We start from the raw sequence: 25,463 nt of genomic DNA, 5'->3' as shown, positions 1-25,463 counted from the left end.
AGTCTTCAATAAGCACCACTATTTATATATCTGTCAATAATAATGAACGAGTCATTCACATTAGCTTGGAAAAGTTTTACTTCCATATTCCTAACAGGTGAAATTCACCCAGTGCCAAGAACCAGCAAAAAGGCAATGAATCACTGAAGTCCTATTTTCAGGTTTGGATGGGACTATTATCAGGTTTGTGTGCATAAGTTCTGTGCTGGCAATCTGCATGGGATAAATTGTACTCTATATGTGTAAAATCATGAACAGAAGGAGATTTTTTTTTAAAAGTCCTAGGCCCATTACTTTAGCACTGCAGCATCTGAGCCAGTCTTCCCTCCCTAGAAGCCTTCTGGGCCATCAGAAATGTGAAGGGATATAGATCAGGATCAGAAAAAGGAGTGGAAGGTAGAGATCTATGTGCAATCTTGAGAATTCTTGGTCACATATCCAATGGGGTTCTCCCAGGCAAAAATAACAAAGCCAATTCCCACACATGCGGTCAGACCATGTAGAGGCAGTTAAACAGCATTAATTAATCTCTCCCTCCTCCCCTTTTTTAATGTGGCCTTAATCCAAGTAGAGGAAAAATAATTATTGCTTTATAGCAGTAACTCTTCAGCTCTTCTTCCCAATCCCTGCCACTCCTGCTTCAGCCATGTACATTTTTGTGGAGTAAAATAATGACAGTATGTAGAAGGGGGAAGGAGAATCCCATATCACTACTTCTTCCATCCACATACAGTTTCATTACTTTTCCTACAGGATTTTCCCTCCATTCTATATATATAATCTGTCCCAAAGACCACTGATTCACTAGGGTTACAAGGTTTATCCACAAAAATGGCCTTTTTTGCTCAAAAACCTGCGGAGTGTCCATATCTCAAATGCACTTTTGTGCGAGTAAATCAGCAGTAAAATGGCAGAACAGAGAACTTTTGCCAGTGTAGGTAAACCTCCTTCTACGACACATAACTCCCTTTTGCGTTACAGCTATTGCGCAAAAAGGCAAGTGTAGATGCTCCTATGAGAAAAAGCACAGGTGCTTTGATGGCCATTCTGTGAATGGCCATCAGAGCTTTCTTGCGCAAGAGCATCCAGACAGTGTGGACGCTCTCTTGCACAAAAGCACATCACTTTGAGGTGTGGACGTGCTATTGTGCAAGAAGTTTTTGCACAAAATCTCTTGCGCAAGAAGCCTACATTGTAGATGGAGCCTGGGAGTCTTTCTAATAACTTAAAAGAGCTTTTGATCAGGACCATAGTGAAGGTATAGCACAGGATATGTCTACCCACAGCTGGGAGTGAGCCTCTAGTAGCCAGTATGCTAAAAGTAGCAGTCAAGGCATTGGGTGAGCTAAGAGCCTGATCCACAACATCCACACTGCTGTCTGTCTGCCTGCCCAGACTGAGGCCTAGTCAACATTCAGGTTTCACTAGTTATAGCTACATTGCTCAAGGGTGTGAAAAATCCACACTCCTGGGAGTCGTAGTACAGCAATTCCTCATTTAACACTATAGATATGTTTCAGAAAATGATCGTGTTAAGTGAAAATGTGTTATGCTGGTCAATTTTCCGATTGAAAATAATGGAAAAGGTGGGGGTCGCATTTCAAGCGGTGGTGTCTGTTGGGACCGGGACATAAGGTTGGGGGAGAAAGGAAACTGGGTTACAGCAGGGAGAGGAGGCTCTGGGGAAGGGGAGGACCGGGGAGAGGGATTGGGTTGGGAGTATGCCCCTGTGATGGGTCTGCTGGGACCCGCACTGTGTCTGGCGAGGGAGAGTCAGCGGGGAACGGCGCAGCCAGTGGATAACCCTCCACTGCTTTGCAGGGAGGCGGGGGAAGCCCCACGCAGCCACCGGCGATGGGCTGGCTGGAACCCAGTTGCCGGCCTGCAAGCAGGGGCGGAGGAGAGGGGGCAAAAGGGGGAGTTAGTGGGGAACAGCGAGTCCGGTGAGGGGGAGTTAGCGGGGAACGGCACAGAGAGTGGCAAACCCTCCCCGCTTTGCAGGGAGGCGGGGGAAGCCCTGCGCAGCCACCAGCAATGGGCCGGCTGGGGAAATCGTGTTATTCCGGGGATGGTCGTGTAATTCAAAAAACATTCCCTAAAAAAAAATCGTGCTATCGCGAAAACGTGTTAAGCGGGCATGTGTTAAATGAGGAATTACTGTATAACAACAGAACCCCGAGTGTAGACAGTGCTAAGTCAATGGAAGAATTCTTCTGTCGCCTTAGGAGAGACCACCTTTTGGAGAGAATGGTTTTCCCACTGGCACCAGTAGTATCTAACCTGAAGCACAATAGCTACAGTGCTGCAGCTGTGCTGCTGTAGCATTTTGAGGATAAATGAGCCCTGTCAGCTGCATACCCATAGGAAACTGTAAGATTAAACAGTGTTCTGGTCAGCATTTTTTGGACTCTAATGTAGGTAGAGCCCAATTTACAAATAATCTACCCTGTCATCAATGCCCTCCATTAAATGAAAGGCAGCTATGAAAAGGATTGTTTATGTACATGTAATTTCACACACCATTGAAAAAAGGCTCTTATAAAACCTGGTGTCCTCCATAACTGTGGAGAATAAGGGCATGAAGGGCGATGAACTTACAGCTGAGGATTGTGGTTTTAAAAAAAATTTTTTACTATGTTACCTTTTGCTTTATTTTCCTTCCTCTCCATTCTTATTGCCATCAAAAGGCATTTTTTGTTTTATAGTACAATTGTAGAAGAAACTAATACAAATATAGTGAATTGGAGCTCTTCTAATAACATTCCAGAAACTTATATCTCTCTTCTAATGTTGCATCATATAATGAGAGCCAGGTTTATTTACATTTGTTCTATTACCATAAAGATTAATACATTTTGGTAGGTGCAGAATATTGGGCTACTTGTCTATGCAATCAAAAGATTTATCCAGACTAATAGCTATTAATATAAACTGATCAGAAAATGATTTTGAGATGTGGCAACAGCAAATTCTATCATTTAAATAGCTTCTGCATTTGGAAAATCCTGCTTTTAGACCAGAACATCTACTAATGATTTGCATTCACTCTGAGTATCTGGTCACTTTTATTTGCATGGTCAAGATTCCCATCTGCAGAAATTAAGATGTACAGCACATATGAGAGTATCTTCTAATGAGACAGAGGATTCATTATCCCAATTAAGAGAAGATGCCATTTCAAAGGGCTTAAGATAAAATACTGGACTTGTATTTGCTGCTTATTTCTACTTCCTTTCATATTCAGCAGCTTTGCTACTAAAAGAATCAGAGCTCAGAAATATGACAATTTTTAAACTTATGCCACTACTCATAGTGTCCCAGCTAAACAGTAGAAGTTATTACCATTCTCTCCCATGGAGAAATCCGTAGGAGGGAGAATCTTCCCTAGAAAACTGCAGATTTGACTGAATGGTGTTCCAATGAGTTTTCTGTACATCACCCTTTCAGGGGAAAGAGATTGCAAGCCTAGGGAATGAGAAGGGAGTTTCTGTCCTCTGGCCATGAACATCTCATAAAATAAATAGGGATAATCCCAGAGATCTCTAGGTATAAACATGGAGAGCTAGACCCACCCCCATTATTTCTGGGTCACCTTGTCCTGGCAGCTTGGGTTACACAGGAACTGTGCTGCCATTGGATCCCTAACATTCTTCCTGACTATATATTCAGAAATTCAAAATCTAAATTAGAGCTCAGGAAATAATGAATTTCTCAATTCTGAGGTGGAACAGATTAAAAAAATCCAGTTTCACTTGAACCAAAACCAATGTTTGCAACAATTTTCATCATATCAGAAGATTAAAAAAGAAAGGGGAAAAAAAAGAAAAAACAGTTTCCAATTGACAAACATTTCAGGTTCACTCAATGAAATTTTTGAGGTTTTTCTTTATTTGTTTTAAGTTAACCAAAATGCTTGAGTCAACTCTAAACAAGCTTCTTTTTTTAAAGTTTAGTTTTTCATTTTAATTCAGCCATCTTCAGGTGTTTTCATCCTTTTAAAAATGGCCAAATATGAATTTGAAATACTGTTTCAAAATGAAAAGACAAAACAAAATGGTTTGACTTTTAATTTCTCTTAACCAGCTGAAAATATTAGTCAAAGTCTGTTCTAAATGTAAGCGGGGGAATGGTCCCGCTATTGTGGGGAACTTTCCTGGCTTCTATACACCCCGGTGAAATGAACCTGCGAAAGGATCTGAGTCCCCGCTCCCACTTCTTTTACCCCACGGCTCCCTGTTCCTGAGGGCTCCCCCTCCACTCTCCTGAGTAGCAGAGCCCTTGAAACCCCAACAAGGCTGGGCCCAGGTTTCCTGGGGCTTAATCCCTGACCTTGTAGTCACTAGGGGCAGAAGTTAGGGTGTTCCCACTCCGAGGTGCTCTCTTTACACTGCAGGCCTTCTTGGCCCAGCGATCACTTCATAAGGTTCAAAGCAAATACAATTTATTAAACATCAACTGATTAAAGAGAATAGAATAAGAAACAATGAGAATGGTTAAATGAGAACACACAGCCCAGCTCTGTAGCACAGGGACATCAACACAGCAGTCTGCAGAGTGTAAGGACAGTTCACAGTCTCTTCCTTAGAAGCCCTGGAAGTGCTGCAAGGGGCTGCAGGCTGGACACGCTTGCACTGGCAGTGACCACACGGCCTCAGTCTCTAAGTGGCCAGACCCCTCTCCCAGTCCAGAGCCTTTCCCCACACTTTGCAGGTCCCAGTAGCTCACCACATCCAGCTGCAGGCTGTGCTGCTTGGCCAGTTCCAGCTCCTTGTGTTGCTTCTCTGTTCCTTTTGGCTTTCTGAGCACTGCCAGTCTGCTGCTCAACACAGGGTCTGCCCTGCTTGGCCTGTCTGTGTCTGGTTCTGTCGCTGCAGGACTTCTTCTTGTACTCCTCTTTCAGCTCTCTGTCTTTGCAGGACCTCTTCTGCACACAGCCCGCTCTGCTCTTTCAGCTCCCTGTTTTCTCAAAGAGAGCCAGAACAATCCCCACTTACAACCTGTCAGTCAGGCTGAGCTGGAGTGTTGACTGCTTTCCATTGTCTCTGGGGTCTGTCAGTCTCATGAACCCTTCCCCTTCTGAAGCTGGTAAACCAAAAAACTCCCACAGAGTTTTAATAAGGGGTAACAGTCCCCTTACATAAAGCATGAATTGTTTTGGAGTATAGAAAAAATGCATTTTTGATGCAAAAAAAATGTATTCACTGAAAAAAATCACGTAGCACTAATGTTAAAGTATTACGGGCCAAATACTGTGCTTGGTGTAAATTGGCACAGCTCCAGTGAAATCAATTGCCCTGTGTCAGTGTATACCCAGGAGGGAATTTGGATTTTTGTCTTCTGGGAATTTAATAATATGAATTCCACAGATTTGTTGATGTTCAGTACTTGTAGCCATTGTTCCCTGTAAACTGTGCATTTGTGCAGCCACTCAGGAGAAAGTCAAATGTCACCCTGCTGATTAGCAGAGTGCCCAAAGCTAGGTCTATTGGCAGTGTGCATTCACGCATACCTCAGTGCATATAAAAAATTGCTTATAGCATGGCCATTTCCTGGATTCATGCCTCTGGCTGGGCAGATCCTGTATCCTCTTCTCCCTGACTACATAGTTAGTTAGTTTGTTTGTTTGTTAGGGGTGGGTTGTTTGCTTTTGCAGCACAGAGGAGCTTACAGAGGCTTAGAGGAAGAGAGAATCAATCTGGCTCAGCTCTTCTTCCTCCAACCATTTCTGAGGCATTCTAACTGAATTTTCACCACCTCAGTTCCCACAACTTAATGCAGTCCCATAATCTAGACTACTGTCATTGGGCTACATCAGCTCCCCGAGAGGTGGCCTAATAAAGCAGCCCTAACAGTCTGTAGGAGCCCGTTGCCCCTCTGCAAGCATTCCACTGAAGTGAATGGAAGTTGTCCCTACACAGACACTGCAAGATTGTACATTCAGAAGCATGGATCCTTATTGCAAGGGATTAATGAGAGCTACAATGAGTAATTCTCTGTATGTATTGTTTGATACATACATTTCCATTTTTCTCACTATGGGTATGTCTACACTACCACCCTAGTTCGAACTAGGGTGGTTAATGTAGTCAATCGAAGTTGCAAATGAAGCCCGGGATTTAAATATCCCAGGCTTCATTTGCATCTTGCCGGGCGCCGCCATTTTTAAATCCCCGGTAGTTCGGACTCCGTGCCTGCGGCTACACACAGCATGGAGTAGGTAGTTCGAATTAGGCTTTCTGATTCGAACTATCGTTACACCTTGTTCCACGAATTAGAAAGCCTAATTCGAACTACCTACTCCATGCCGTGTGTAGCCGCGGGCATGGAGTCCGAACTACCGGAGATTTAAAAATGGCGGCGCCCGGCAAGATGCAAATGAAGCCCGGGATATTTAAATCCCGGGCTTCATTTGCAACTTCGATTGACTACATTAACCACCCTAGTTCGAACTAGGGTGGTAGTGTAGACATACCCTATAAGACCAGAGATCAAAATAATAAAATATAAGTGTGCATGAACATATTCACATGCAAAGGACACACATAATATATATCCAGCAAGACAATGGTATTTGAAGATAAGGAAATAGGAAGGAAGATCAGTGTAGATGGGATTGAACTAGAGAACATAGAGAAGTTCACTTATTTGGGGAGCAACATGATGTATGATCTAGGCTGTAAGAAGGAAATAGCGACTAGAATAGCGAAAGCAAAAGCAAGTTTGAAGGCAATGGATAAGATCTGGAAAAGTAAAGTGATTAGCTTAGGAATGAAGCTGAGCATCTTGAAAACGTGTATTTAGCAGCATGTTGTATGGATGTGAGACATGGGTGATAACGAAAGATTCAAAGAGAAGGATATTGGCGTTCGAGAGGAGCTGTTATAGAAAGAGCCTGAGAATAGGGTGGATGCAGAAGGTCACCAATGAGGAATTATATAGGAAGATACAGCCGAAAGAGAACCTACTGCAGAAAGTTATACAATGGAAGTTACAGCTATTCGGGCATATGTGCAGAGTGAATAAGGAACGAAAAGTTAAGACCCTGGTATTCGGCATAACGGGTGGTCCGAATAGGAGAGGCAGACCCCACAGAGAATGGGTGGATGATATAGTAGATTGGTGCAGAGCTAGTCTATAGAAACTAAGCCAGTCCACACTGGACAGGGAAAGATGGAAGGAAATAGTGAGGGAGGCATCGGATACCAACGGGTGTTGAGCCTGAGGTTGTTGATGATGATGATCTCCTTCAGAGCCTATTGTTTAAATGCTTCCTAGCTTATAGGTTATTGCTTGTAGCCAGATTCTGCCAGCCTTATTCATCCTGAGTAATAATGTAAACCATATGATAGCCCTGTTAGCATCAATGCTAACTTCAGTGGGGTTGTCTGTGATGATAGTTTTGAACTGATATTACTGCAAATGGTCCCATGTAATTGTCAGTACAAGATACCAGGAAAATGATACCTAAATATATTTTATTCATCTTATTCAGCTATATTGTATGCATATACATATGCTCTAATTATTGATTAAAAACAGCAACAGTGGTTCAGCTACAATAATGCCAAAGGGATGTAGCTAAAAAAGAACATGCTTTAGTCCAAAGTTTCAGACTGCCATTTATTTAAGATGCAATGGGAAGGGCATGTGGGTGCTTAAGAGACTAGTCTTGGACCCAGGAGAGTGTGTTTTAATGTAACAAACCGCCTTTGTGACTTCCTTAGGCAAGTCACTTGGTTTATCTTTGCCTTAGTTTGCCCACTTGTAATATGAGAATTGTAGAACTTTGCTACTTCCTATAGGAATTTGTGAGGCTAAATACATCAATGTACATGATGTGCTCAGATAACACAGTGAGGGTGGCCATAAAAACACATGAGAAGTGAGATCTAATTTGCCTTTTCCCTTCCCCCACTGTGTTTTGCTTTCCTGTGTTTGCATACAGTACCTTGAGGATAATAAGAAAAATTCAGTTAAAATTGCAAACAATATAGGCTTTGTTGGGAAAGTAGGCCTAGGCAGTGATTGTCAAAAATTGTAAGAGAATGAGGTTTACATTTCAATGGGAGCTGGGAACCTCCTTCCCTTAGGCTCTTTTACAAATCCCAGTCTTTATATTCTACTAGTTTGCAGTTTAAAGAGGGTTTGAATGTAACCTGGTCTGAATCGAATGCTTTTATCTCTATATGATATTGCAATGAATGGGAAAACTAGAGGGAAAACTAGCAATGGCTTAAAACTTGCATCCAAAGCCTAAAGAGTAATACAAGCATTCCTTTTTCAAACTGATTGCGGGGAACTTTGGGAGGAGACCACTGTGAGCAATATAAAAGATCCTGAACTTAATCTACCCCTTTCTGAGAAAATTATATTTGGAGGACACAGTTCTGGACATAGTGCCCAATATCTTTTGAATATGGAACTGTTCATGGAATAAGGTATTATATAACAATGAGCAAGTGGCACAATCTGCCCCTAATATCTATCTCTGTTCTCTTGAGGCTTTATAAAAAGCCCATTGAAGACAATGGAATGATTCCTACTGACTTCAATGAAGCTTGGTTCAGGACCTTGAAGGAGCAGCTTTGCATTATTCTTTAACTAAACCTTTTAAACTAGCCAATTAGCCCATCATAAGATGGGATTTTCAGGTCTCTCCTCCACGTCGATCTTCTCTCCTGAGCCTTCGGTCTCTCGCGCCGTCTCTCTCTCTCTCTCCTCCTCCTCCTCCTACTGCCTCCCCCTCTCTCTCTCAGCTCTCCTCCGCCTTCTGCCTCTCTCTCCATCTCTTTCTTCCTCTTCTCCCCCTCCTGCCTCTCACTCTCCCTTTCTCTTCTCTCCTGCCTCTCACTCTCTCGCCGCTCTCCTCTGTCTCCATTGGGGATGCACACTCATCCAGGCCCTGCCCCCCGGGCATATACGTCACCACCCTTCGCCTCCCGCCGTGGCGCTCGGCTGAGTTCTGCGCTACTCAGCCGGGCCGCCGCGGAGGAGCAAGCAGCCGTTTGTGCTCCCCCAAAGCAGCCCGGCTGAGCGGTGCAGAACTCAGCTGAGCACCACGGCGGGGCGGGGCAGCAATGTATAAGGTTGCCAGGTGTCCGGTTTTCGAGCCCTCTGTCCGGTAAAAAAAATCAGAAAATACCGGACATGTACAATGTCTGGTATTCTCTGGTTATTTGGCTTGGCGCCAAACAGAAGCCTGGCAGGGATGGAGGAGTGGCTGGGAGGCGGGGCATGATCAGTGCTGGGGGCCTCTAGTTGCCTCTGGGAAGCAGGGGAAGCTCTGTCCTTGCTCCTGAATGCTATTCCAGCACGTGCTGGAGCTGCAGCTGGACTTGCTTCTCTGGGACGATGAGCAGCACCCTGGGATCTGCACACACCTGGGTGTGTCTGGCTCCCCGCTGGCTGATTCCCTCTCCCCGCCCCCCGCCAGCCAGTTCCTCCTCCTGAGTTCCCACGGCCAGCCTCGTTGCCCCCGACCCCCACTCCCGACCAGCTCTGCTTCCCTCCCCGCCTCCCCCCCCAGCCAGCCCCGCTTCTCTCCCGGCCAGTCCCTCTCCCCTCCTGCCCCCGATCAAGGGTGTCCGGTTCTTTTTTTTTTTTACCCTACCCTAGTGACGTACACGGCCAGGGGGCGTCAACGTCCCACCCCGCCTTCCCCTCCCGCTGTAGCACTTGGCTGAGTTCTGCGCCGCTCAGCCGGGCCACTGCGGGGGAGCAAGAGGAGCAAGTGGCCGTTTGGGCTCCCCCAAAGCAGCCCGGCTGAGCGGTGCAGAACTCAGCCGAGTGCCACGGCGGGAAGCGAAGGGAGGCAGGGCGGTCCCCAGCCGGGCTGCCGCGGGGGAGCAAGCGGCCGTTTGGGGGTGCTGCATGAGGACCACGGGGCCCAAACGGCCGCTTGCGCCACATGCTCCCCTATGGCAGCCTGGCTGAGAAGCGCAGAACTCAGCCGAGCACCACAGCGCGAGGCAACAGCGCTCCCCCAGAGGCAACTCATAACGCTGCAGCGTTACAGAGTCACAGACATTGGGCTACTATACATATGATGGTGAATTAGTTTCATCATGTATGTACATGGCCCTTATGGTAGACAACCTAAGCTAAATTCAAAGTTGATGTAATCAGCTGTAAACCAGCACACATAAGACCTGAATGTGTCTGTTTTGTTCCTGTAGACTAGAAGGGCATGATTACAACAGATTACACATTGTTGCAACTAATGTTCTAGCTTGCATCTGTTTTAATTAGTCTGCAGAAGAGCAACTGGAGAATTGTTAGACAGATGAATGTTGGTCTCTAACCGAGTTACATAAGGTCAGGTCACTCCTACTATTGGATCTCTTTTCTATGTATTTAAAACATTACTTTTTTCCTTAGGATATCCGATTGGTGCTCTGTGAATCTTTCAATACAGAGAACTTTTGAGATATTAGCCTGTAATCAACTATAAAACACATACCTATATAAGAACTGTAACTGTTACAAAGCTGTATGGCTAGTATTTTAACTCAGGCTAAAATAGCAAAATGTCTAGGAAAATGCTCATTAACTTCAATGGGATAATGAGGAGGTTCTCTATTGGCTTGTTCCTATAGTGCTGAAAATGTACTTAATTATATTCCACACATTTATGAAGTTTCACTTCTCTTTTTATATACTGCAAGAATTCCATAAGGTTTCCAGCTGAATTCTTTTCCCCACAAGTTTCTGCACAAATGAAGAGGGATACAGTTGGGATGCTGTGTGAGCAGCAGCCAAAAGGAAAACACTTTTGACAATTAGATTATGTACTTTGATGATTTGATTTTCTAAAATACATCACACATGTGAAGTTTTGTATATGATTCCAAAAATTATTCCCACTCTCTTTGTTCTTTAAAAAATAGTGTTCATGGGCTGAAGATGTACATGCAAAAGTTCTTTAGAAAGATATGGGAGCTTGGAAAAGCTATGGACATCTAAAATGAGTCCTTTAGAGTGGAAATCTTTGAGTGGTTTTTACCTAGAGGCATGCCAGTTCCTGTTGTTTCATAATGCTCCAATCGGAGTTCATCTAGCTTTGGTTATGTCCTGTGTGATTGTCCTATATTCTCCTATTAGATGTGGTCCTTGTCCCTCAAGTCCCAAGCAAACCTGTTCACTTAAGCTAGCACCTCCAATTTTCTGAGTTATTTAAAGCTGTTACATGTCCCTCAAGATCTCTAGCTACTTGAGATTGTATACATCGAGACAGGGCTTAGTTATAGTTAGGCATCTATCTCTGGAATTCACAACCATTAACCCTGTCCTGGAGTTAGACACCTAAGCCAGGTAAGCCCTTTCTCATGAAAAACAGGAGGGAGGTGAGAGAGGAGCAAAAGAGACCACCAACCCCTTGTAGCTAATAGCCCAGTGATTAGGCACTCACCTGGGATGTGGGAGATCCGTTTCTAAAATCTCCACTTTGCTGCCACTTTTGGTGTTATCCCACTAGTCTATAGTATCAACCTCATTCTAGGACAATTAATATTTAATTATTTATACAAAGCAGAACAACTTCAACAGAAGAAACTGAATGAGATCCACAGCAGAACACCCCAGTGTCTTGGGGTTAGAGCACTCTCCTGATGGGAGGGGCAGACTTGTGTTTCAAGACTCTCTAAATCAGGCAGAATAGGGACTTGAAAACAGCTCTCCCACCTCCCAGGTGAGTGTGCTAGCCACTGGACTGTTAGATGTTCTGGGAGGGAGGCATGAGCGCACACACAAAATTCCTGAGCTGGTCACCTCAGTTGCCTTACGTGCCTAGAGGATTTTAGACACCTCCAGGGTTAGGATGCAGCTAAATGGGGGGCTCCTTTTCAGGATCTCAGGTGGTGCCTAAATGTTGGACTTGGGCACCAGTGCGCCACTATAGGCTCCTAAGTCACTTTACGGATCCACTCATTAGTTACCATGGTAATGGACTCTCCAGAAAAATGAAACATAGATGTGACCTTTTTTCTGTAATAAATAAGATAAATATAATTAGGAAAGATCATACATAAGAGTACACATGGCAAAAGATTCAGTGGTGTCCTCAATTATTCAGGTAGCTAACCATCAGCAGCCATCTGCATATGGGTGCGAGACAGAATGTGAAATGCATTACTACTGTAATTATCAGCCCTGTCCAGAAAACACTCTCCAGGGCTGTTTACTTACATATAAATTATACAGCTTCATTGAGCTGTTTGCCAGTGTATTTAAAAATGACTAAATTGTGGATTCCTTGATTTTTCCACATAAGTCCATGTATGCCAAATGAAGCTACTGATTCTGATTTTAAAAAAAATACAGAGCTCCAATCATGCTTGCTAACCAACTAGAGAGTCCAGGGTCATGGTGCAAAACTAACTTGAAACAAAAAAAGTGACTACTGTCTCTTTTGTACCTCGGGCCCAAAGTAAAATCTAAGTAGGCTTCTGCAGCTGGAAGGGGTGGAGATGAGAGGAGAGAGTATTTCCCATCCTAGAGATCCTGATTCAAAGTCCATTGCAGTTACTCAAGGTAAGCTTATAAGGCAATTAGACCACTCCCATCCCAGCTGACTAGGGCTCACTGGACTTGGCTAAGGGGCAGTTTAACTGTGGTGTAGATGCTGTAAGACCCTGGCACCCGAATGCCTACACCACAGTTAAACAGCTTCTCCAAGCAAGCTTTGTTAGCCAGAGTAAACTGGTATAGGCCAGTTGTGGGTTTTTAATTAGCGTGAAGACATATCCTCTGAGGCTATGCCTATACTACCACTTCTGTCAAGATGACCAGTGTCACTGTGGTGTAAGGTGACCAGATGTCTCATTTTTTAAAGGGACAATCCTGTATTTTAGCCCTCCTGAAGCTGTCCAGGCAAATTCTGCATTTTCTGTCTCCACCTGCCTCCATCAGTACTGGTGAGTCCTGTTGCAGGCAAGATCCAGGCTTGCCAGTTGCCTGCCTACCAAAGTGAGTGGAGGTGGGGTCAGGTGAAGATGCAGTGTGTGGGGCTACCTGCTCCCCCCTGCTGGTCCGTCAGCATAGCCCCCTCTGCATGCCAACTCTGGGCCAGCAGGGCCCTGCTCCCTCATCCCGTTTCCAGCTGGCATTGGCTGCTGTTGCAGGTTGTGGTGGCTGGTGAGGACTGGCAAGCACCAGGCAGCAGCCAGATGTGTGTTGCCTCTGCTGCCCACTCATCAGCCCATTATGTGCTCCCTCTCTCACTGTCCCCTCCCTGCTTTCACCCTTCATCCCTCTAGCTCCTCTGCTCTTCCATATCCCCACTGGCAGGGTGTATCCTGCTTCCAGTGCTGTGTGAAGAACTAGCTCCTGGTCAGAACACTCAGTTCACCAGCAGCCAGGCTTGCAGGCTCCTTCCTTCCCCCATTGCCTCTGCCTAGGCAAGCTCCCTGGGAATGCGCAAGTTCCTCTGGCTCAGGGCAGTGTCCAGGAGCTGCTGAGACCTGTATGTGCCAACGCCCTGCACACCGCTGGTACGGGGAAGCCTCTCCACCCCTCAGCTAAGCTCTGGAATGGCAGGGGATGCGGGTGAAGAGCAATTTCCAGCCTGTTTACACCCCAAACCATGCAGACTGCATAACAAGTGTCCGATGTTCAGCACAGGGAAACCTCATTCCATGAGGAGTAATAGCTAATTCGAGTTAGGGGTTTACTTCAAACTCCCGTTTCACTGCCGCATGTAGACGTGGGCAGTTATTCCGGGCTAGTCAGTTTCCAAAATGGCAACCACCCAGGACTGTGCTAATGAAGCACGGGATATTTAAATCCCGCACTTCATTTGCAATTTCAGTCGCCCTCATTAGCCTCCCTAGTTGGAACTAGGGGGCTAGTGTAGATGTACCCTCAGAGTTGCTAGACTAGGGAATTTCAGTAACAGATTGAATCAAAATAATTCTGAATCTTACTGACATTTGAAATCCTCACCTACATATGGATGTGAATAGTGATGTAAATATTAATGTATATGAAAATATTTTCTTGCAACCCAGATATTGCATCCAGGGGAAAGCACAGGAGAGAGATTGTGTAGTGGAACTAACTAAAAATGTAAAACTTAGGGCTCCCTACCTAGCTTCACTGTGCACTCTACAAGGGTGCGAGTTGCTGCACACACTGCATGTTATACTCTAATCCAGGGCTACTGCACATGCGGCCAATGGCCTGTTTGTTTGCAGCCTGCAGGGCGGTTTGGGTTTACGCAAGGCTCAATATGCGGCCCACAGCTGGGATCCTTTGAACAGGGCCTCCACTGGGAACATACTCCACAATGGTGAGGTGTCTCCCAGGAGGGGTGAACATTGAAAGATGCAAACAGATGGGCTGCCTGGATCTGATGGGTAGAGAGTGTTGGCATTTCTAGTCCCCAGGGAGGAGGTGCTGATGTGGGAAGTGCTTTGTATTTATGCCCATCAGTGTGAAAGAAGCAATTTGCATATATACTTGCATGTATATGCACCACACTTAAGTTATGGCCCTCGGCATGTGCTGTGAGTATCACTGAGGCCCCAGGGCTTCCAAAGTTGAGAAGCCTGGCTCTAATCTTTGGTGCAGGCCCTACTAGCATGAACTAAAAAACACCTACTTTGCATTAATGCAGTATTTTCTCAAAGAAGATTATGCTGATTTGAACCCTTTGGTGCATGCTGCAATACACATGCCCGCGGTATGCAGTGCAGGGCCACATAGACCAGCCGCCAAGGAAAAAACAGTCCCTTGAACTGAAAATGAAACCGAGTTGTTCTGACTCTCAGTTCTCCTGGTTGTCTCCCAGACTTCATTGTCTCCCAACAATGCACACAGTACCTAGGCTTGCACATTTTTTTCATAGTGATTTCTTCTTGATGCATAGGAAAAGCTTTAATTTCAATAGTATGTGTATAAAGTGAATGTTTCACACCATTATAATCTTTAACAAACTGTACCAACGTATCGAGTTTCTCCCTGTAAGCAACCCATATAATTTATTAATTGCCTGTGATTTTCACAAGGCTTCTGCAATAGGGCTCTTGTTCCACTATATCTTAATTAAAATAATGCATTCTTTCATTTTTACACTTGTCAGAAACAGATGTTATTTACAAGAAACAGATGGAGAACCCATATAAGGCATGATTAATAAATTGTTACTTTAAATTGAAGTGCTCATAATAGACCCAATTTTTCACTAAGTGATTTTAATGGAAAAAACAAAGGCCTAAACACAGCCATAAAAACATCCATTTGAACAACTATAAGAAAAAGTAATGTTCTTGCCTCCAAATTCCTGCCAGCGTATAAATGACACCATTTCTATCTTTATAGGAAACAAAAATACATTTTCCTGCCCTCTGTGGGACAAATCCTGCTCCCAGAAGTTGGCCTGTTGAGTTCAATGAAATTCAATTATTACAAATTAACAGGATTTCTCCTAGGGAATGAATTCTGTACACCTGTCTCCCCATTCATATTTTAATGTAGCAACTCCAAATTTTTACCAGTGTTATTTAAAAAAAAAAAAAAAAAAAAAAAAAAAGAGTATGTCCAATGAAGAATCAGGAGCAATGCCATTGAAAATCTTGGTCCAAACCTTTCAGGTTATATTTTAGGATCCAGTCCTGCAAAGCCTTATAAAAAATTATCAGGTGAGATTCATAGTTCATAAAATTAAGCACATGTACAAGTTTTCACAGGAGCAGGCCTTTTAGAGGATCAGAAGAGATTTTCAAAATGACTTAGCATTGATCTACCTCTATTCCCATTGAAGTGTTAGTACTAAACTCTACTGGAAATCCAAGTCTTAAATTATGTTTATTTGTAATTATGAAACTAAATGCTCACAGGACCCATTAAGGGTTAAATCTTAACATAACAGAAACTCAGAATCGTACCTAAAATTTTAATTTAAAACAAATTAAAGTTATATCAGCATGTTCTTTAAACTTTTGTCTTCCGTTTCCTAGACAACAAAAATCTACCTTCAAAATGCTTTAATTTTTCAGTTGCCTTTCTAGGCAAATTGTGGTGTCTAGCCATAATTTGTGTGACACACTGCACAGTGGAGGGAGCAGAGTCTAGAGTAAAAGAGAAATGTACAGAATTTGCTATTTCATACTGTATTAGCTTTGCTGAAAGCATTGACAGAAATACAAGAACAAAGCACTGCATTCAGGCTAGTACAGTAAATCTCAGGTAGCTACAACATAGTTTGCTGGTTCATAAGCATATGTTCTAGGGCTTATGAACCTGCTTAGTCTTTAGATATATATTGCATTTAAGAGCCTGAGCCTGAACCCTAACAGAGAACCCAAACTCCCCTTGAAAGACTCCCACTCACTCCAATGGGAGATGGGTCAGGCCTGTAGTGCAATATATCCCTGCCACTAAGTTTTACAAACGTATAAAAAGAAGTCGGGCCTTGCCGCAAGCTGTTTACAATCTAAATTAAACTGAAAGACTCTGCCCTGTCTGATACAGAACAGCCTAAGGCAGTAAATCACTGACTGGAGAGCTGGATGGAGGATGGTAGTGTCATTTTGTGAAGGATTGCAGAGATTTTTTTTTAATTTGGCTTCATCCCAAGGTGGATCAAACACCAAACATTTCAAAATTCTCAGAAAAGGAAAAATTGTGAACCAAAACATTTTGTTTCAACTTCAACTTTTTTCTTTTGCATTATATGTAACTAATACAAAGTATTTTAACAATTCAAAACAGTCATTTTGCAACACACAATTGTTCTGAAACGGCCAGAATGGGATATTTCCACATTGATATTTTTCCTGGTTTTAATTCCATAATGAAATTTGGGAAAAATCAATCCAGTGTGACAGAACACTTAGATTTCAGCCAACCTGAATAGTCTGTTGGAAGGTTGGGTTCTGTCAGTTTCTCTCACCAGTTGTAGCTTAATACTTTCCTTGCTTTCACTGGTTTCAGCAGGGTGCTGGTGGTAGAATGACAGGTTTATATAATTTGGACGTCTGTAAATGATGTAAGCCTAAAGAATTACTTGGGGGCCATATTGTAATTCTTTGTGTGTTTTCAAGACTGTTTCTATCTACAGGTGGGACCTCCCTGGTCTAGCACCCTCGGACCTAACCCTTCCTGAATGAGGGAATTTGCTGGATCAGGGAGTTCCTCTGCCACCAGCCTCCCAGGAACTGCCCTTCCCTCTGGCTGGCTCTGCTCCATCCCACTGCCACTGAGCTCCAGGGCTTGGGCTTGGCTCTAGCCTGCTGCCACCAGCCAGCTGGGGCTTTCTGGGGACAGAGCTCCCCAGCCACCGTGGACCTGCTTCTGCCCTGCTTGGCCGGGGCTCACCAACTGCCCCATTGCTGCTGCACTCGACCAGGGCTTCCTGGGGACTCTGCAGCTGCTCCACTGCTGCTGCACTGGGACAGGACTTCCTAGTCCCACTGCTGCCCCGCCTGGCTGAGGCTCCCTAGGGACAGGGCTCATGGGTCCCAATGGTGGGCTTCCCACCACTGGACTCTGGACCAGCTCGTACTCTTGGGCGCCAGGGCTCTCTAGTCCAGCAACATCCGTGATCCTGCCGGACCACAGATGTTGCCAAACCAGAGAATCCCGGATTTAGGAGGTACAACCTGTACTTACCCTTTTGCTTCCTTTTCTTTTCCCACTCTCTATTGTGCACTTTTTCATCACCCCAGCCCTTATGCCTGGAACAGCCTTCTGCTGCCATACAGCTGGCAATCTCCATTTAAATTCCTCCTCAAAACTCACAATTTTGCTCTAATATAATTTGCTCTTTCCTAATCCCCAGTTTCCCATAACAAATGCTAGTAGACCTAAAAATTACTATGTTTAAAAAAAAAACAGCTAACCTTGCTGTCATAAATTTTCCCATCTCCCCTGCTTTTATCTCACTACTATTCTCTTTCACTTTACTTGATATCTTTACTCAGTCTGTTCTGCCTTTTTTTGTTAAGCTTTGGAGGCACTTTTGTTATATACCAGTGGCAGCCAATGGATGATATTGGTCCTGACCCTTACTCATACATATGTTATAGCTCTGCCAATATTTACACATAAGTCTACTATGTATTTTCACCTCCATACTTGCTTAAGGAATTATAGTCACTATTTTGTAATGTTGTGTTTTAATGTATTTTACACTAGTGAAACAAGGCATTTGGGATATCTACACTCTTAACCCTGTTCTACCATAAATACCGGCTCCTCTTAGATGAAAATCCTGATTATTTTTAAAAACAAACCAACAAAGAAAACCGCTTGGTAAACAGAGTGTTACTGTTCTGTTAAATCATTTCCTTCGTTGTTTTCTTCTCCTCCTCCCCCCTGCAGCAATTACAGTGCATTGTTAGGAGTCTGGATCTATGGCTTTTTTGTTATGATCTTGCTCGTACTGGATCTTTTATATTACTCATCAATGAACTACGATATTTGCAAATTTTACCTGGCAAGGTGGGGGATCCAGGGAAAGTGGATGACACAGGCACAGAACCGATGGATTAACCCTGCTCAGGATCCAAGCCAAGTACAGACTCAGACTCAGACTCAGACGTCACAGGCAGTACATACTTTGAAAGGAGATGCTTTAAATCCACCGTTGATGTCTTTTCAGAGTTCATCTGCCTGGTAAGTCAAGATATTTTAGCACCATATTCTTTTGTGGTATAAACATTCCTCTGTCTTTGGGAACATCATTATCAATTACGCACCAGATCCTCAGCTACTATATATTGGCATTGCTCCACTGAAGTCATCAGCTGAGAATCCGTCCCATATACATTTTCAGTATGAGCTGTGTTATAAAAATCACTGCTCAGAAGAAATGCATCAGCTTCATAGAACATTGTGGTAAAAATATGGTTGTCTCTAGAGACATGTGTGCTGGAGGAAATGGAGGTAAGTAAATTGACAGCACTATGTGAATATGAATAAGTTTGGAAGGATTAGATTTTTATTGGTAAATGTCAGTAAATGTCAAGTTCACTGTACACACACACACAAAAGGACAAAAATATATTTCCATTGATAATCAAAATATACAGATCAGCCAAGTAAGAAAAATATTACTTGAAAACTTATTAGAGATTGATTTAAGGATATTTACTTTGGGTATTTTGACATGTGACTTTGACAATTCATACTTTAATGGTGATAAAGCTAACTTTTTGAATCTCAGTACCTACTGTCATTACATAATTATTGATGTTCCCCATTGTCTGACTTTCCATAATTTCAGCTTTCTAATTAAATAAAACATTTTTAAAGCTTGGAATTAAACACTGATATTATCCATCAACATTATAAAAGATAAAAAATGAATTCTGCCAAACCTAAATATAAACAAGGTTGCATAGTCTTTGCTTCTACAGTGTCCAATGCAGTTAATTATTAAGCTAGTGTGCAAATACAATTCTAATGTACCAAAGGGTTTGCCATGTATTGCAATTAATCTGTTTTCAGTTTGAAAAAAAACCCCACACATTAACTCCAACTGCTCAATGTAAACACTAAGAAGTGGAAAACAGTTTTAATTAAAGACGTGAGAAATCCATGCTATCCACTGTGACACAGCAACAACATGAAAACTAGCTTAATGTCTTATCCTCTTAGCCTCAGAAATATAGCAATACATTACAGTGGGAAGAAAATTCTAAGGATTTAAAAAAGAAAAGTAAAATCCTAGAGTGTTTATAATTAATAATAATAATAATTCTGTCATTATATATATGTTTGTCAAATAGAGTTGGCATAGAGTTGCTGTGAATAGTTGATTGAAAGATATTTGTAAAATGGGTCATGAATTTTCTGGTGGAAAATGCCCTTATCACAAAAAAATCAAAACATCTGAGGTGAGGAACCCGGGTAATTGGCCTTCAGCAGCCTGCCTCAAAAGTTCTTTGTAGTGTGTTGGTCTCAGGATAGGAGAAAGGGCCAAGGTGGTTGAGATGAAATTTGTGGAGGAGGTTGGTGGAAGAGTCAGGTCTGGAAAAGGTAACCAGATCGTCACAGCTAAATACAAATGGAACAGATTGTCAAGCATAAGACGTTAACACATGTTTCAAGAAACCAGCCTTGGATTCCAGTTTCTGCTGTGATCCTCCTCAGGTAGTCTAACTTAACTTGGTCTGCTGGGTATCAGTGCAGGTTTTTCCCTCTAGGACTTCCAAGATCCTTGTTGCCTCTTCACCCTGCCTCTCATTAGCATCGTGCAGTATGAGAATGGCAGGATTGAAGAGGGTATCGTGACTGAACTCAGACACAGTACTCAAAGCACCTGGCACATTATCATAGAAAAAGCATGTGCCAGGCTTTCTCCTCAAGTAACTGTTTGAATCCTTCAACCTCCAATACAGGAACCTGAGGTGCATCACACATTCCTGGTACTGGAAGCCAACTTCCATGAACTCTCCCAACATAGGTGTGTGTTCCTCCTCCTACCAGCACAAGTCATGGAGCACCACATTCTGGTCAGCACCAGTATGTGCATTCCAAGACCAAGTAGCAGCTTATGGAACATGCTGTCTGGACACGTGCTGATCAACAGAGTTCGAGGGAGAATGGAATGTGCTCAGGGCAGGCTAAACACTGACAATGGGGAGCAGGCACAGGCAGCAAAGGAATCAGTGCATTGTGGGAATGGATATGGGAATGGTACATGCCCTCTTGCTCCTCTACGCTGTGCAGTAGAGTAGGTCATGCCGCAGCAGAGGTATGCGCATACCCACATTGCCCATGCATGCTAGTGTTTGCATATTAGACGGTCCTTCAGGAACTTGCTTCAGGGCATCAAATGTGGACAGTGGGGCAGCACGAGGGAAGGCTCACAGCACAATAACACACATGCAACTGAGTATGCTCCCGAGTGTAGATGGACTCCATAGGAGTGTGGTTAGTGGGCTGGGTTTCTTTTTTCCTGTAGTGAAGCAAGTTCTCTCAGGGCATTTGGTCCGTCAATGATGTGATCATCTTCTCTGACGGCGTCTCGTTTGCAGATTTAAGTGAGTCAAGTGTATGTCTTAGACTTTCTCAAATGAGCATATTCTGTTTAGGGACGTAAAAGCCTGTTGAATTAGTTAACCCATTAAACATTAAGTGTAACCAGTTAACTGATTAAATGGGGTCAGGAGACTTCTTCCAGACCCATGGCACTGAACCAGCCCTTGGGCAGTGGGCTGCTCCGGGGTAACAGTTAGCTTTGAAGCATGAAGTCACCCCTGGGATGGGGGGCGGGGGAATGAAAGCCAGCAACTATTTCAGTTCTCCCAATGCAGAATTTTTCTGGAAATTCCTTCGAGATAGTTAGAAAATCCTTTCTGCCTGCTTTCTTGTAGCAGTTTTAGCCCTGTAATCTATTGGAGCTGTGGCTAGCATAGCAGTTCAAAGCTTCTATATTCAATCACAGTGTGGTGGTATCTCTGAAGGCATGGTTGTATGCTTATCAGATACCCATGGGAAGTGGGTTGTGTTGGCAAGGGAGGGCAGTGCTGTCCCAAAAAGGCCTGGGGTCATGTGCTGCCTAGCTGACCAGGAAGGCTGGGGCTGCAACGCAGCTGCCCGGCTGCTCCAGGGACCAGAGTGAAGCCTTGGCTGTCCAGTTGGTCTGGGGACTGGGGATGCCTGGCCGCTCCAGAGGCTGGAGTAGGGTTGGAGGGTCATCTGGCTGCTCCACGGTCTGGAATAGTCTCAAGGCTGCATGACTGCTCCAGAGGCCAGGTGTGGCAGGGAGAGAGCTGGGGCAACATGACTGCTCTGGGGGCCAAGAAAGAGGTGCTAGCCTTGGCCAGGGTCCAATGGCCATACTAGGCTGAGGCACAGGAAGGAGGCCTGTGGCCAGGTGGGCATGGAAGGTGTGGGGCCTTGAGCAGAAGAGGCATGACTGGAACTTGCCTCCCTAAGCCAGCTGTTCACCCACCACCCATGTGGATACATTCTTTCTACAAAAGCAGGCTTGGTTCAAAATCAGGGGAATACAAGCCTGATATTGATAAACAAACTTTCTTCAGCATTTGCATACCACTAGAAAAATAAAATTACAAGCAGCCAACATGAGACTTTATTCCATCTATGATTAGTGTCAGCTATTATATTCCCCTGAAGTTTCAATTCAATATTGTTGTGTTCTTAGCTTCCTGTTCTGAATTGTTGTGTGTCTGTTCGTTCCATGTCAGCAGTGGGAAAAGTGTGTAAGCCTTTGCAAAATGCTCCAGTAATAAAATGATCAGGTTGTACAGTATGAATCCCACTTGAGAGAGACTACACTGAGGGATTGCTGTACTGTTGATTGTTTTATGGTATCTAGCTTATATGACAAAAAGTAATAAATCATTTACCTACACAGTTACCTAGAGAAATAGAACAGTGGCCAAACAGAAGTTACTGTTGGAGATAAAATCACAAAGAATGTGGAAAGTGATTAAAAGATGTTGCATTAATGGTCTTTTCGATGAATTTCACTGTTTGTTTGTTTTTTAAGGAAACGAAGCAGGTGGGTCTGTAATGTGCTTAATAATAATTAGGCCTTTAAATTTAGTTGACATTAACATAAATCTCTCTTCCCTAATAATTAATATGATGTACCCCTTCTGTCTGTTTCCCATGAGATTGTAATTACTCCTGCTTTCTCTTTTGTTAAGAAAGTGTCTACCACATTAAAGGTACTATTGGAAATAAATAATTATAGTTAGTCTCAATTACACTTTGAAATTCATTCCTCTGAATGGGTTGAAGAGGGATAAATACACTCATTTTATTGCTGCTATTGTGTGGCTAGAGAAATTCTATAGCATCAGATCCTCAGCTATGGTGCATTGACACCACATCTGATCTCCTTTCTACAAGGTTGGGTCAGCAGCACACTGAGATATAATGGGGAAAACTGTATCTTGGCAACAGTAAAGACTAGAAATTTCAACTTTTGTCCACAACTAAAACCAGACACATATGGCACCTTCTTATTCAGATCTGTGCCCTATATGGCTCCTGTGCTGGAATTGTTGACTTTATGGCAAAAAGGGGAGGAGGGGATTAAAAACCTTTTTACTCTGGTTTCACTTGCAGCTGTCACAGCTACATAGGACTGGTGCTGTGACCTCCCTCATATTTGAAACAATCTTTAGGAGGATCCCCTGCCATGGGCCAGACCTTCTAGAGCAGTGAGTGGTGCACAAACTTTGGGATTCTTGGGAAGGGGGCATAAAGAAACTGGGATCCCAGGGGATCCACTGACATAGCAGCAGCAGTGGGGTAAAAATGGGCCGAGCATTGTGGGGCAGGATGGGAGTGGGATATTTTAGAGAGAGAGACTCCTCCTGCACTGCAAACATTGCTAGTCCTAGCCAGCAACCTCCACTCTTCTCTGGCTGGCCAACACTACGGGCAATGCCGACACCTGCAGCTGTGCAAATGTAAAGGGATTACTTCCAATTATAAGTAACTGAGTGAGGAGTGTGACAAATTCCATGAATGGTAGGCGGAAGGAGGGGGACTGCAAAAGTTTGCACAACATTGCCCTTGAGGTCTCTCACTTTCTGCAGGGCAAGTCACAAGACTGCACTACCTCCTTAGGGAGAACCTGTGGTCCTTCAGGACTCCTGCTTCACACCATGAGCTCTATTCAGCAGTTCCAACAGAGGCAAAACTTACTCAGCTAAAGACCTGAAAACTAAAATTGCCCAGAAGGCTATGTGGGGGGAGTGGGCTTTCTTCACTGAATTTCTCCTTACCTGAAGTCAGGAAGCTATTTTGCTGTCTGTATTTCATTAAAATACAAACTTTCTCCCATGTAAATTGTTTCAGAAACAGCCTTTGTGCTGGCTGGATTGGGCAGAGAGAATATGCAGTGATGTTAGAAAGAGCTTTATTAAACCCAATAGAAAGTTTTAGGGTATTTACTCTCAGAGCATGTACGGAAGTGTTGTTCAATCAATCATGACTTCTCTTCATTTTTAATTCATCACTCCGTCTTCCTGCTAAACTATCTGCCCTTCATTAAAATCAGCACCCAAACTAAGTTTAAATTTGTCATTTTCACTGTGTACCCAGTAAATAAAAATTTGATTAATATATAGTTACAATGAGACAAATGTATTTTTTCAATTTCTCCTAACTCAGAAATGGGCAAAGTTGCGTTGCTCAAAAAATCCACTGTCAAAGAAAACCATAAAAATCCATTTTGGGGCAAAACAAACCATGGACCAAAACCAAAAAGTTAACTTTTAATGAAGTTTTAAACTGTGTTATTCCTGAAATGTTATAGAAATCTTTATAAGCAATTACCCTCATGAAGCATGTAAAAACTAGTGTTGAGAGTGGAAAATGTTTTGCAAGCTAGCAGTCATTTCATTGACCTTTGGTAAAATTATTTGTATTGCTTTAGTATGAAAAGAATTCTATACATGTAACAATTTAATTTTCCTTTTATGATTTCACCTGTACCTTTTCAGCATATACATCTCCTTACCCCTTCCCATCCCCCCCACCCCCACCTCCCAATCAGCAAGTGGCACATTTGGAAAAAAGAAAAAAAACAAATGCTCAACCCAATGTTGTCTAGAAATCTTTGGTTTATTAGCATCAACCAGGATAATATAAAAGAGAAAGTGCCACAATTTATCTGTTCTGAAAGCTGAAACAGAAGAGCAATAGTTCACACACAGCAGCTGCTGTATCCATGCTTAGTGAGGATTTCCACAAAAGTTCCCGGAAGTGTGTGTTTGCTTCTTTGGGCATATATAAATCACAGCTTTTTCAATTATGCACCTCCTCCTATGACAAACAACATTTACACTGTAATGTGATGTGAGATTTAGTGTTTAACTGTGTTCCCATATTTGATTTCATGATAACTGAGTAAAAGAAAATACTCCAGGGATATAAAATCAATATAATAAGAATCAATACCAGCTATCTTGATTTGATTAGAGAAGGGTTGTTTTTTTTTCTTTTTAATTTGAATATAGCTTGATCTCAAATCTTTTTACTGTATTTATAAGGATTCATATTTCAAATTCAGCAGCCTTCCTGCAAATTGAATTCTTATTGACTTCAGTGGCAATCTCAGTACAGAGTAGGGCCCTCAGTTGCATAGTAATTAGCCAATTATAGTTATATGTAAAAGTAAAGCTCTTAATTTAATAAAGCAAGCCCAGCAACACACTTTTATTGTAATATTGCAAGAAAAAAAATCCTGTTTTAACTTTCAATGATTTACCTTTTTCCCCCCCTTTTCTCCTAAAGCATTAAACGGGGATCATACGTTAGGATCAGGTGAGCATATCCCACATGCTCCGTTTCCTTTGACTGCAGGAAACAGACAGCGGTGGGTTCCACCTAGTGTTCCCTCTGTCTTTGTGTGTGTTCCTCCATCCCCACACAAAGCTATTCCCCAGTGCCTGTAGTTGATTAAGGAAGAAATAAGTAGATGTTTCCTTTAGCTAATCCTTATTTCCCCTTTCTTTTTCAGCAAGTAAGACACTGCA

General features: G+C 43.2%; 1 protein-coding gene across 7 annotated transcripts in view; it reads left to right on the top strand.

Moving 5' to 3' along the window:
• SHISAL1 (shisa like 1) overlaps positions 1-25,463 on the top strand; it is a 294,094-nt gene that overhangs the window by 228,867 nt on the left and 39,764 nt on the right. For 5 of the 7 annotated variants that reach the window (XM_014575796.4, XM_014575797.4, XM_014575794.4 and 2 more), the window contains 2 exons: positions 18,319-18,612; positions 20,340-24,475. In XM_014575796.4, coding sequence (XP_014431282.3) covers positions 18,319-18,612; positions 20,340-20,523 — 478 coding nt within the window. In that variant the 3' untranslated portion in view covers positions 20,524-24,475. Of the gene's footprint in view, positions 1-18,318; positions 18,613-20,339; positions 24,476-25,463 lie in introns of those variants that run through there. The other 2 variants (XM_006127738.5, XM_075899734.2) reach the window with 1 other exon arrangement.

Source organism: Pelodiscus sinensis, chromosome 1 (genome assembly GCF_052426305.1).
Source record: "Pelodiscus sinensis isolate ZL-2025 chromosome 1, ASM5242630v1, whole genome shotgun sequence".
Classification (NCBI taxonomy): domain Eukaryota; kingdom Metazoa; phylum Chordata; order Testudines; family Trionychidae; genus Pelodiscus; species Pelodiscus sinensis.
The sequence above is the reverse complement of the archived record's forward strand: the minus strand, read 5'-3'. Positions and strand labels throughout refer to the sequence as shown.